The 15,117-nt window shown below is 44.9% G+C and overlaps 1 protein-coding gene across 4 annotated transcripts in view; it reads right to left on the bottom strand.

The window, feature by feature from the left end:
* The window catches only part of SBF2 (SET binding factor 2), a 210,325-nt gene that overhangs the window by 114,202 nt on the left and 81,006 nt on the right, over positions 1–15,117 (bottom strand). For all 4 annotated transcript variants that reach the window (XM_075838160.1, XM_075838161.1, XM_075838162.1 and 1 more), the window contains exon 3: positions 7,564–7,701. In XM_075838160.1, the coding sequence (XP_075694275.1) occupies positions 7,564–7,701 (138 nt within the window). The remainder of the gene's footprint in view (positions 1–7,563; positions 7,702–15,117) is intronic.

Raw genomic sequence — 15,117 nt, 5'->3', positions numbered from 1 at the left:
GTGTGCACCATTAAAGAAATCTCAACACCTTACTATAGCGTTAGATCTATTTCTCCCAGGCCGAGTCTTCCATTCGCTCCAGACGATACGGATACACTGTGGTTTTTCTGCGGTGTTCTTTTAAGAGAAGTTTGCATTTATAACTATCAGGTTGCATGTGGGCTGTCATGTGGATTTTCCTATCTCCGTGTGGTAGAGTCTTTCCCAGAAGGATGTGATAATACAGCTAAACTGCAAACATCACAGGAAAATAGGAGATGGGCAGTAACAGGTCTGTATATTCCTGCATGGAGGGGAGTGACTCTGTGACAAGTAAATTACACTCCATAACTAAAACATGGCCGACTATGGTTGGATTTTCCTGTCCTGTTACAGTAGGAGCAGCAGCTCTGGGTGACAAACTGCTACTGTAACAAGTGAAGCACCGTGAAGACTAATGGAGCAGGAACAGATTTAATATTCTGTTCATCAGTTTCTGGGTATAAAAAGTGATGCCGTTCGGGGTCTGTATAAAGCTGGGGGCAGCTGTATAAAGCCCATGCTTTGCTTAGGAGCGTTTCACCCAGTAACATAAAGCTACTAGGGCAATGTATGAGATGTGTCTGGTGACCTCTGCGGAGATACTGCCGCCCGGGGGGCACACACCTGCTTTACAGCTACTGAACTCTCACTTTCCTCATAAACACAATAAACTGCAAACAATCACCCGGATCCCGACATGAACTGATCTGGAGAAACACAGGCGTCCAAACACCATGACGGATGAGCTGAAATGTCAAACAATCCCCTGATCATCCTGCAGCAGTGGCCTCTGCCAGCACCTTACACTGCAATGGAATGAAGGAGCCCGGGGCCCCACCGTGGAAGGAGCCCGGGGCCCCACCGTGGAAGGAGCCCGGGGCCCCACCGTGGAAGGAGCCCGGGGCCCCACCGTGGAAGGAGCCCGGGGCCCCACCGTGGAAGGAGCCCGGGGCCCCACCGTGGAAGGAGCCCGGGGCCCCACCGTGGAAGGAGCCCGGGGCCCCACCGTGGAAGGAGCCCGGGGCCCCACCGTGGAAGGAGCCCGGGGCCCCACCGTGGAAGGAGCCGTGTTGTCAGGCATAATCCCGGGCCCCACCGTGGAAGAAGAGTCAGTGTAAAGCCTCAGATATCGACCCCAGTATAAGATACAATAAGCGCCCCGATGGTATACAAGTTTGGGTCTCATGTGCAGTTAGTAACCAAACAGATGCTTTCTAGGACAATATAGTAGATGTATTCATGCAAACCTATTGGTCGGGTCACACACAGTGACATCAAGGAAGCATGGGGGACATAAAAAAGAGGAAGGTAAGCAAGGAAAGAAAGGGATGGAACAAGGGAGGAAGGGAAGAAAGAAGAAAGGAAGGGACAGAACAAGAAAGGAAGAGAAGACGGAAGAGGGACAGAACAAGGGAAGAAGGTAAGGAAAGCAATGGGAAAAAGGGAAGTAAGAAGAGAGAAAAGGATGGATCAAGGGTGGAAGAGAAGTAAAAAGAGAGAGGACGGGAGGCAAGAAGAGAGGACGGGAGGCAAGAAGAGAGGACGGGAGGCAAGAAGAGAGGACGGGAGGCAAGAAGAGAGGACGGGAGGCAAGAAGAGAGGACGGGAGGCAAGAAGAGAGGACGGGAGGCAAGAAGAGAGGACGGGAGGCAAGAAGAGAGGACGGGAGGCAAGAAGAGAGGACGGGAGGCAAGAAGAGAGGACGGGAGGCAAGAAGAGAGGAAGGGAAAGAAGGAGAGTGGAAGAGACGGAACAAGGGAGGAAGATGTAAAAAAAAAAAAAAGGGGGAGGCTCAAGTTCACACTGGTATTTCTCCATCCCTCGTACAAGTTAGAAACAGGAATTGCTTTGAATAAGTGTAAATGTGTCATGTAAAGCACTTCGGATTAGCCAACATTACACTTATGGAAAGGAGGTGCAGTATTTTTTTAATGTAACACGTCAATTCAGTCTGAGATTTTTAATTCTGGGGGTCATGTAATGGGTGAGGGGCCGGCTCTCGCCTGGCTGTATTAGGGCACAGTAGATTGGGATATGACGCCGGCTGTTTTTAGCTGCAATATTACACGGTTATTTTGGCCATCGAATCTCGGAATAATTCACAGAATCTGCAGCCCAACCGTGACATGACTATTGAAACGGCTGAAGCTTCGATAAAGAAAACAAGACACAAGCCGAGCGTATCTACAATATTTAATTCATTTGGGGGTCATTGCACAAGTTCATCTCCTCCACCCGCCATCCAAGAACGTGTCCCTGCTCAGTCTCCACCAGGTGGCGGAAGCTTCTGAAGAGTGTGAGGGTTCATGAGGGTCCCGTACCCCGGCTGGACGGGGCGAGCGCTGCAGCTCGATCATAAGTCACGAAGTGCAGGATTATGGAGAGCACAGAAGGTGATGTGATCGGAGGAATCCCGAAGATCCTGACTCGTCTCTCAGCGATGCTCGAAGAACCAAACCAACACGTGGCCAAAACACGTCATTAAAATAACCAGAAACAGATACCAAAGCAGAAAAGAAAAACCGCAATACAACATATCAGCCGTCACCTCGCAACTCCTCAGGAAGAGGACGCCAAGAGTTGCTGTCAAGAACGCAACGGTTGTCATGTAATCTGCATGAGAACGCAATCACATAGCAACAACGGCTGCTCTTCAGCCCTCTGGCGTATACCTGCTCCCAGCATATACACCAAATACATCCATGGGCTCCATTCACCCAACAGAGGCGAAAAGTGTGTCCTTTTGGCCTCCGTTGGGCCGCTATACATCGGTCTAGTAAAGTGAAGACTACTATGCTTCCCTATGTAGAGGAATCCAGCAAAATAAACCTATACCGTGCTGTATACGTTTTGTTTTTAGAACATGGGAGTCCATGGGCGAGGTGTGCCCTCGTATGCCTATATAGTGGGATACATCAGAGGTACACAACAGGCAATACAACTAACGGAAGGCTCAGACGTGATGTGAACGGAGCCTAAAGGACAGGACGGGCAGGAGGGGCAACAGGACATGTGGGAAGTCTAAATGACAAAACTGGATGGTAACAGTGATGTGACATTTTCCATGGGGGTCGACTGACGGGCGACTATGACACAACTTTGCTCCAACCATCTCTGTGGGCGCTACTTCAAATATCGGGTGTTGCCGAAACCCCAAGTACAGATTCTCAACCTAGATGTGATTAATACTACAGGCGGAGATGGGAAACTACAGGGGGCGACTGCTGGCAAGACAGGGGGCGACTGCTGGCAAGACAGGGGGCGACTGCTGGCAAGACAGGGGGCGACTGCTGGCAAGACAGGGGGCGACTGCTGGCAAGACAGGGGGCGACTGCTGGCAAGACAGGGGGCGACTGCTCGCAAGACAGGGGGCGACTGCTCGCAAGACAGGGGGCGACTGCTCGCAAGACAGGGGGCGACTGCTGGCAAGACAGGGGGCGACTGCTCGCAAGACAGGGGGCGACTGCTGGCAAGACAGGGGGCGACTGCTCGCAAGACAGGGGGCGACTGCTCGCAAGACAGGGGGCGACTGCTCGCAAGACAGGGGGCGACTGCTCGCAAGACAGGGGGCGACTGCTGACAGGCTGCTCTTGACTGGTTGCTAGGGTTACACCATCTTACAGCTACAATGTTTCATATGTGGAGGTTGTCGGGCACTAAGTCCCTAGTAACCAGTCTGTTTCAGGTTACTCAGGTCTTCAGCTCGAGGTCACAGAGACCCCTCACTGAGGGGAGCGGAGGGCTTAATAATCAGATTTTTGTATAAATAAATGTGGGCAGAGAATGGACAATCTTCCATAATAAATCCACATAAAATATCCCAAAATCTCATTACTGCAAATAAATGAATCCCAATGAAAAGTAAAACAGAAATCCGTGACCAGTTACCCCGATATTACGCAAAACCCCAAAATAGCATTGTGAATAAATGCGGCTGCTGGACGAGGGACGTTAGACCTGGGGCATGTCCTAAGCAAATGAGAGCTCAGAGAAAAGGCGCTGAAAATATCTCCCCAATGAGGAACGCACCTGCATTTCGATGCATTGTGGAAACATGCTTTGCATTCTGGGAAATAGCTAATTTGCATAAAAGGGTAAATAACCCAAGTTCTATGCCAAGAATACGTTGGAGAGATTATTTTGAACTAGGTATATGCGTAGAAGGAAATGGTAAATACCAAGTAATACCTAAAACTGGACAATTCCCAGGGGCCCGGCTGTCCGTGAGCCCAGAAATCTGCCTCTGGCGCCTACATTTTAGGGTCATTCTCAGTTCCCGGCCTGTTACATTGGCTCCCGGGTCCACAATATGTTGTCCATCCCAAGAACGTCAATCACAGAGGAGCATCTTCAGGATTGATTAGCGGTAAGAGCCCAATAAACAGAAGGTCGCGCTCCGGAAATGTTGTTTACTTTTTCAGAGACAGCTCCGCTCGTTCCATGCGATGACATAAGGATGATTGGGCTGAATCTCGTACAGGAATGCTGTAAGAGAAACACTGGGGTATTGTATGTATAAACGGACCAAGATCTACGACCGTCTCAGGCCAAGTTTAACATTTGGCGAAATTCTTCGTCTTATTGCTTAAAAATGGCGGCTGACATATCGTCCATCAGAGCTACGTGACCTCAACGGGGGACAAGCCGGAAACATCTGCATTACCGTGCCGCCAGAATAAGGGGAGCAGACGGACGCGATCATGCGAGTATCGGGACGTCAGGTGCGGACGCCATTAAAGTCTATCAGTTACGGGAACAGAAAACACCTGTGAATTTAATGAAGAGCGCAGACGGCGCCTCCTTATCCTCCATTTACTGATTTACTTATTTATTCACGCCATAAATGTCAATGGTTGGGATTCTTTTCAGAATTAAAATTTTTTTTTTTTTTTTTTTTTTGCTATATCTAAATCTGGGAAAGCTGGGTGACTGCAAATACGGTCTTCACTACATCTCCTACAGGGGTTGGTCACCCCTGCTTTCCTAGACTCATGATACATATCCAGCTCCCATATAACTGCACATCTTGGCACATTTACCATTCAATGATTACATCAGGTCTTATACTCCAGCCACATCCAGAGCTGCATTCACAATTCTGTTGGCTGCTACTTGATGCCATTGTGTGTGACGACCAGTGTAAACATTATACCTCCCATAATGCACCACAGCAGGCACTGGATCAGCAGTTCTGAGGTCCTAGAGACACAAAGGAAACCAGAAGAATTTTAAATGCAGCTTTGCATGTGAATGGAGTATAAGACATACGAAGACTAAAGACAAACTTACCGAACATTAAATATATTTTATCTATGGATTCTTAAAAAGAGGAAAAATCTGAACAGAGGAAATCTCCATCACAACAGGGTCCGCTGATATGAGGAGCATCGCGAGCGGCGCCGGCGGGTAGATCTGATCGCATCATCTGGGCCGTATCTCCACATTCTGCTGGTAATTGTGTGCAAGAAAAATATTTCAGACTTCAAACGAGATTAAATACAGAAGATTTAACGAATGTGGGTTATGGCGAGATTAATCACGCTGCACGAGCGCCCGGGAATCAGACACAGCTGTGGGATTATGTAAACTTGGGGATCTGGAGTCTGTTGGGACCCGGGGGCCAAAATATGAGATCAACTCCAGAAACAGAAGAGGCGCACGCGGGATGCCCCAGACTGGCGGTAAAGGGAGCGCGGCACTCAAACTGCACATATTGATAGACAGCGCGAGTTGATCCAAATTTGGCGCAATTTGATTTGTGCAATCTTCAGCCGTTGAGCTCCCTCTAATAGGAATCAGCGCTTATTAATGCGCCACGGCCGAGCTCGCAGGACTTCTACTGGAACCAGAACGCCAGTGTTTCCGTCACCCAGAAGTTGACCGAAAGTCGGGGTGATGAGTGATGTGACCGTGTGCAGCGGCCTGCAGTAGGATTTCATCACGGCAATGCAAAGTATTCCCCAACATAACACAACGTGCGCCAAACCAACCGCCGCGCGCTCAATCTTCCGCTCACAGTTGCCAAAAACATTCCCAGGTGTTGAAGCGATTCTGCAGAGAACATACAGGGATCGAAATATACGTGACCCCCCCAACTCTCGTAGCCTCGCTCGTAGATCCACTCGGGGGGACAACATTTTATCTCACAGTCACAGCTCAGATATTTAAAGGGGTAGCGCACCTTTGGACAAACCTCTTCATCTAACGGGTCACACAGCAACTAGTCAGAGAATCCCCTCCAGCTGTTACCTCTGGGGGAGTGTGAGATAGCGGCACCTCAGATCTACGGAAATCAACGGGAATCCATAAAACGCATGATGCCGGCGATCCACTGCTCCGGCTAAAAGGGGTGATGAGAGACTAGTCATCAAATGACGGACGTTGACACCACTGACTATTCATGGGGACCCCCTAGCTCTAAAGTGACTCCCCCTTATCGGCAGATTGTATCTGGGTGTCATCTGTGCAGTGATATGGAGACGTGGGGCTATGATTTAATTTAGGATTGGATAGTGAATGGATTTCTGGTGCGGTGACCCCAGCGCCCTGCGCCAAATCCTTCATATCAGTGAATATCGGTGCGGGGGAGGATTCGTTTCACTGTGTACACAAGCGCTTATTACAGGATTAGCCGGAGACATTTGTAACAAGGAATCAGAGCCCAAAACATGACTGATAGGACGTCCTAGAACGCGGGATCCACGGCGAGGCGTTATCTCCATGGACGCGCGCCCAAGAATTCTGAGAAGATTTCCAAATGATTCCTCGGAGGAACGATCCATGAACTCAACTCACGCGGGGGAGAAGACACCGCAAGAAAAACAGCCTCCTAATCCAGAATTATTTTTAAACAAGTGTAAAAATAATCTCCGGTGTCAGGACGGGCGATGACTCAGGATCGGGGTGTAACGGGGAAGCATTGGGGTTGTGGGGGGATCTGAAAGTCCAACATTGGGTAATTGAAAGCTGCAGGAGGCGAGTCAGCGGCGACTGCAGGAAGACGGATATATACCAGTGATCTGTCATCAAAGCGGAAGGACGGACAACATTATGGGCACAGGAATGGCGGCTATAACCGCTTGTAACCCAATATCCGGTGCTCGTCATATAGCCATAATAGCTTCACTGCTGAGGGTTTGTTACAATGTATCAGTGTAGACAATCCCCTAAACAAAGAAGAACCACAAATCTCTCTGCGGTTCTAGACTCTGGGCTGATCGCTCTTACCAGCACTGATACATTGTAACTCAACCTCAGTTGTGTGAGCAGAACAGAGACAAGATCAGTTTTCGGTCTTTGGATGTAAAAAAAGGATGTCTCATTTTACAGACAGCAAGCAGTGGCCTTGAAAATCATGAGGCATTGAAATAAAAAAAAAGTCAATAACAACCAATTAGATTCCAGGGCACATTTTTCAGAGACACCTGATTGGTTGATGGGCTTTGTATTCCCGAACGATGCAGAATTTTTCCTTTTACAATTAATCTGGACGACTCCTTTAAGTAATCAATACATTGGTTAAATAGTCATACATCATCTCACCTGCAGGTTGATTTCCGCTTCGTGAAACGTCAGACAAGCGCAGTAATGGCGGTCCGAGTCGATATCCGTTAACACTACAACGAAGAACGTGGGCTGTTTCCGCTCTCGAGAAAGTTGCCATCCCCCCGGCTGACAAAACTGCGGAGAAAAGAGAAAGATCAGTGAGACGGATGACCAGACGCAGGATACACGGCGCCATGCGACAGGCAAAGTCCGGCAGCGGGCACATCTATCGGAGAGCAGCCGCAACGTCTCTGCGCCGCTCCCGCCAGTACACAACCGCTACATACACCAGCAGGAATAGTGGAGCCCCCTGACCGCAGCGCTGGGATACACACGGTGCCGGATACCACCGAGGGCAATGTCTGCAGATGAATATTACACTGGCCGGAGCATTTACTAGAAATAAGCCCCCCGCAGCCCCGACAGTTACACAGCGACAGAGGGCAAAGCTTTATAACACGGGGACCATGTCCATCCACAGGAGACCTCAGCTCCGAGAACAGAATATATTATGTAGTGGATAAGGTTCATGCCAGAAAATACTCTGTGCTGCTGTGACCTTGTATCTTCCACTATCAGCCTGTGACCTCCCACAAGATTATCACACTCCCCTCCTGAAAGACTCTGTGCTGCTGGGAGACCCTTCTCATTCCACTTTGTTATGCTCAGTTTATAACCTCTTAAAAGATAAGCACACTCCTCATGAAATACTCTGTGGTGCTGGGAACCTTACTATGCGACTCAGTCTGTGTGGTCCCTCATGCTGGAAAAACCCAACAGGGGCCTGGAGGTCTTCCGATGCCTAATTCATTCCCAGCGATCAGTCCTGGAGTCGACCTTTTCTCTGGTTTCTTCGTTTGATCAGTCTGCAGGAAAGCTGGGTGACAGCGATGTGACCGCCATGATAGGTTCTGCATTGTAATGTACAGATCTATCCACAGAAGAGAGCGAGGACAGTGGCCATTCTATTTACGACCCAGCTTTCCCAGGTACAGATAAGACGAAGAAATCACTGGATTCTCCTCTGTGGGATCTTATTCGGGAATCTCTTTAATCTTTATCTCAATGGTCCCAAAAATGCTACAAGATGCGGGAAAGGAGATGGGTCATTCCGGTTCATCGTGATAGAGGGAAATCCTTTGTAGAGAAGTTTTATTATAAATTACGGAATCGTCGACTTCGCACTCAGGAATTTCGGATCGTTCGTTTCATATCGTTGTCATCTGTCGACTTTGATGCCAATTAAGAATCTTAAAACACCTGGTTTGGACTTATGGAAATGAAGCGTAAATCACTCTATAATAGGAAGTCTGCAGCCTTCTAAAAGGACTTCCTGTTTTAACTCTTCACCATTTTCAAGATCTCTGCTTGCTGCCAGTGAGGATTGGAATGTGGATCCGCACGCAGATAAGCCGCACTGTAATGCAATGGAACTAATGCGCGCCTTTTCCGTGCGGAATCTGCTGCAATAATATTCATACTGCAGATTTTAAAATCCATTCACATGCATTGGCGGCGGCATACTAGCGGACTCTGCGGCCAAAATCGGACAGGATCCTCAACATATGAACACGGCGTAAGGCTCTATCCACACTGCGCCAGTAATGTACGTTGGACATAAACATCGGGAAATACCTCTGACGTATGCCACTATATGATATACAGCGCTTTCCCTCTCCTATTACTTCCATTATATAAAAAATGATATCACGCCATATACGTTTTTTTGGGCGGGATACCTCTGTATTTATTTATGTAGTAATTACGCTATTTACTACAGTTAAAAAAAAAAACATATGCCGACACATACTGGCCATTTTTTACATTCCTTTAGGTAAATGGGGACCTATAGACATGTTTGATGTATATGTCGGAAGTATTGTCAGGCTGAAAACTCATCTTGACCGGATACTTCTCACACTTGAGGGTTTGTTTCAATGTATCAGAGCTCAGTTTTGTAATGACCTGTTTGAATACCACATTATGAGTCTCCAGCTGCTGAATCTTTCAATTCACTGAGAGAAAGCAGAGATCTTGAAAACAGTGTGGAATTGAAACACAAAGCGGGGTGGGAATATATGAACATCTTTGTGGCGTTAAAAAAAATATTAAATTATGCCGCATTACATATTTTATCGTAATTCACCACTTTTTGCCGTTTTACACTTCTCTCGCTACTTTTCAAAAGCGGTGAGAAAAGTGGGTAGGTAAAGTAGGAGGGGCATGGTCTCCCGCAGACTAACAAATTTACTATAATTTATGCTAGAAATTGGAGTAAATTAGAGCGCAAATTAACTTCTGCTCATATCTGGTGAGGATTAACATTTTTGGCGCATGAACATGTCAAGATGCGCCAAATTTATAAGGAGGCGATCAACCTGACCGGCACGCAGAAAGTTCTTCAATACAGAAACTTTTTTGCACCAATAAGAAACATTGTCTCTAGAGGACGAGATCCGGACATTGTATAAATCGGTTGTGTATATTGCGGATCTTGTGTTTTCTGCAGACGACAGATCGATATTAACGATTCTATTAACTTTTACGGGCACCTTTCGTTTTCACGGACTGACCCCTCCGGTGCGCTGTACATGGAGAAGGCCGGGAGCTGCAGCCCATGGACGCCTTGAGGTGGATCCAGTGCAGAGATCAGTGCTGTGTAATTATTGGCCGTCACTAGAGCCAAACCTCTGCGCTGCAGAGCAGAATGTAGTGTCCAGGATCCCAGCTCATTGAAAGGGTTACAGAAAACGTGTTTATCCCAGGCTTGTTGGACCTTTCTACAACTGTTCATTTCCTTACTCCCCGGGGCTTCATCTCACTGATGGAGCTCACAGCTGCCCAAAAAGATTTTATGACCCATACGAGAATCATTCAAAAGAACATCATGGCCAACACATTCCACGAAGAAATAAGAAAAATGAGGCACCAAGTGCCAAAATCCCACTCATACCGGCCAGGAGGAGAACACGGGATCCCGCCAAGGTGTCCTAGAAAACCCTCCTGCCACAAGTCACACACAGAATACAGCAAAGGGCCTAGACCCAGCCCTGCAATATATTCTTAGTGTCACCCCCTCATCATTCCCAACAAGGACAGAAGACCAGGAATATGGAGGAAATCCAAGAGCAGGTACAAACTTCACAGCCCTCAATCCAATATGGTGACTGTAAAGCGGAAGACCACCTCTTATCATAACGTTTATATAAGGAATACATCTACGAGAAGAGTTACAGGATCAGTACAGGATAAGTATTGTCATATATGTGCACAGTTACATCCTGTATTATACTCCAGAGCTGCACTCACTATTCTGCTGGTGGAGTCACTGTGTACATACATTACTTATCCTGTACTGATCCTGAGTTACATCCTGTATTATACTCCAGAGCTGCACTCACTATTCTGCTGGTGGAGTCACTGTGTACATACATTACATTACTTATCCTGTACTGATCCTGAGTTACATCCTGTATTATACTCCAGAGCTGCACTCACTATTCTGCTGGTGGAGTCACTGTGTACATACATTACATTACTTATCCTGTACTGATCCTGAGTTACTTCCTGTATTATATTCCAGAGCTGCACTCACTATTCTGAAGGTGGAGTCACTGTGTACATACATTACATTATTTATCCTGTACTGATCCTGAGTTATATCCTGTATTATACTCCAGAGCTGCACTCACTATTCTGCTGGTGGAGTCACTGTGTACATACATTACATTACTTATCCTGTACTGATCCTGAGTTACATCCTGTATTATACTCCAGAGCTGCACTCACTATTCTGCTGGTGGAGTCACTGTGTACATACATTACATTACTTATCCTGTACTGATCCTGAGTTACTTCCTGTATTATATTCCAGAGCTGCACTCACTATTCTGCTGGTGGAGTCACTGTGTACATACATTACATTACTTATCCTGTACTTATCCTGAGTTACATCCTGTATTATACTCCAGAGCTGCACTCACTATTCTGCTGGTGGAGTCACTGTGTACATACATTACATTACTTATCCTGTACTTATCCTGAGTTACATTCTGTATTATGCTCCAGAGCTGCACTCACTATTCTGCTGGTGGAGTCACTGTGTACATACATTACTTATCCTGTACTGATCCTGAGTTATATCCTGTATTATACTCCAGAGCTGTACTCACTATTCTGCTGGTGGAGTCACTGTGTACATACATTACTTATCCTGTACTGATCCTGAGTTACTGTCCATATTATACGGCCGAACTGATATTAGTATTGAGCGACTTGCTGGGAGTTGTAGTTCTCACAGTCTGAGCTTCAGATCATGTAGTTCTTCTCAACAGCCAGTATTTTAGGAATTCTGTTTTTACACTGTGATTACGGAGGTTGCATTGATGCCGGTGCCAAGTCTTGAGCCATATGACACACATTTTGGCAGCGGTACGTTCTGGGCATGTGCTGCTCCTGAGCTCCGTGTTCAGATACACGTAACTGCACTCGCAAACAACGGAAAAGAAGATGGGAAAATGACAACTCTAGTAAACGGAGGTGTGAGTAAGAAGAAGATCTCCACCGTCACTGCAGGAAACAAGTCAGATTTACATTTTGTACAAAAATATATGAAATATAAATGCAAAATGCAAAGAAAAATTCCATTTATTTGGCATCAATGATCGGGAAATCCCAAAAATGTGTCATGGGACAAACGTTGTCCAGTGTTTAATCATCACAACATTAACCTGATAATTCAGGGCGCACTCTTATTACATAGGAGAATGAATTCACCCCAATCAATCAATCAATCAATCCCACACATACACCTGTAGTCCTGCGCAGTAATGATGTCATGACCAACACAAATTTACAGATAATTCAATATTTATTAACTGGACTTAGTTTATTAATTTCAATTACTTATATAGCGCCAACATATTACGCAGCGCTGTACAGAGAAACCTCTTTTACTGTCCCCATTGAGACTCACAATCTAAATTCCCTATTGGTATGTTTTTGGGGTGTGGGAGAACCCGGAGGAAACCCACGCAAACACAGGGAGGACATACAAACGCCATGCAGATGTTGACCTTGGGTGGATTTGAACCAAGACCCCCAGCGCTGCAAGGCAAAAGTGCTAACCACTGAGCCACCGAACTGCCCATGACTTGCTGGGCCGTCCAGATTCCAATAGTCCAGCATGCTTGATAAAGAGACACCTTGGTCACCCCAAAGCCAGATTACTGGAACTGTACTGTATATAAAAAAAAAAAACTAAAAAAAAAACCCAGAGTAAAGTAGAAGGCAGAGAGCGCGACACATGATTGCAGGATCAGACTACACAGGGTTTGTTTGTAGTCTGTAACCATGGAGACACACAGATCTGCACAGGAGCTGTAGACACAACACGGTTACATTGTTCATGAAGACAATTTATTTCATTATATCCCAAATGCAAGGAAGCAATTAAAGAAAACTGGACGGTTTTTCCAGGTGACCTATTCATTTTTTGTACAGTCGGATCATGAGAAGATATATTAAGAAAAATCTTACAAATCTCTAAAACAATCAAATAGTAATCCATCAAGATAAGCGAGACGCTGCAAACAATGTAACATCCAGCGAAGGAATGATAATCCCACCCGCGCTCCTCTCGCTAATCCAACGCTTTCCAGGTGTCATCATTAGCTGTGAATTGATGGTGTAGAATCAGACGCACCCATGGAGTTTCTCAGTAATAATGTGGGACACAGCCGGAGGATGGATGGCCCTGATCAGTGAGAACCCGCAACACTGCCCCACAGGTTTACATAGGATGCCTGGACCCAAAAGAGACACAAAGCAGGACAGGAAATCTGCTAAAACCGGAGCAGAAATCATCACAGATCCCACTGCTGCCTGTTAGGCGGGAAAAAGCAAGAGAAGAGCAAACCGACCTCAGGAGCAGAATCTCTCAATAAATTGTCATTATAGGAGAGAATTTCATCCAGCAGAAAAAGGTAAAAAAAATAGTCTGGTAAATACGTGTCCCTCTCCATAATCTAGAACTCCCACAATGTCTTACAAAACATCAAATTACCGCCAGATAATCAACCTCTGCATAACTGCTAGAATACTGCCCCTATATACAAGAATATAACTACTATAATACTGCCCCCTATATACAAGAATATAACTACTATAATACTGCTCCCTATATACAAGAATATAACTACTATAATACTGCCTCCTATATGCCAGAATATAACTACTATAATACTGCTCCTATATACAAGAATATAACTACTATAATACTGCTCCTATATACAAGAATATAACTACTATAATACTGCTCCTATATACAAGAATATAACTACTATAATACTGCCCCTATATACAAGAATATAACTACTATAATACTGCCCCTATATACAAGAATAGAACTACTATAATACTGCTCCTATATACAAGAATATAACTACTATAATACTGCCTCCTATATACAAGAATATAACTACTATAATACTGCCCCCTATATACAAGAATATAACTACTATAATACTGCCTCCTATATGCAAGAATATAACTACTATAATACTGCCCCCTATATACCAGAATATAACTACTATAATACTGCTCCTATATACAAGAATATAACTACTATAATACTGCCCCTATATACAAGAATATAACTACTATAATACTGCCCCTATATACAAGAATAGAACTACTATAATACTGCTCCTATATACAAGAATATAACTACTATAATACTGCCTCCTATATACAAGAATATAACTACTATAATACTGCCTCCTATATACAAGAATATAACTACTATAATACTGCCTCCTATATACAAGAATATAACTACTATAATACTGCCCCCTATATACAAGAATATAACTACTATAATACTGCTCCTATATACAAGAATATAACTACTATAATACTGCTCCTATATACAAGAATATAACTACTATAATACTGCCCCCTATATACAGGAATATAACTATTATAATACTGCCCCTATATACAAGAATATAACTACTATAATACTGCCCCTATATCAAAGAATATAACTACTATAATACTGCCCCTATATCCAAGAATATAACTACTATAATACTGCCCCTATATACAAGAATATAGCTACTCTAATACTGCCCCTATATACAAGAATATAACTACTCTAATACTGCCCCTATATACAAGAATATAACTACTATAATACTGCCCCTATATACAAGAATATAACTACTATAATACTGCCCCTATACACAATATAACTACTATAATACTGCCCCTATATACAAGAATATAGCTACTATAATACTGCCCCTATATACAAGAATATAACTACTATAATACTGCCCCTATATACAAGAATATAACTACTATAATACTGCCCCCTATATACAAGAATATAACTACTATAATACTGCCCCTATATACAAGAATATAACTACTATAATATTGCCCCTATATACAAGAATATAACTACTATAATACTGCTCCTATATACAAGAATATAACTACTATAATACTGCCCCCTATATACAAGACTATAACTACTATAATACTGCT

The sequence above is a fragment of the Rhinoderma darwinii genome, chromosome 9 (assembly GCF_050947455.1).
Source record: "Rhinoderma darwinii isolate aRhiDar2 chromosome 9, aRhiDar2.hap1, whole genome shotgun sequence".
Lineage (NCBI taxonomy): Eukaryota > Metazoa > Chordata > Amphibia > Anura > Rhinodermatidae > Rhinoderma > Rhinoderma darwinii.
The sequence above is the reverse complement of the archived record's forward strand: the minus strand, read 5'-3'. Positions and strand labels throughout refer to the sequence as shown.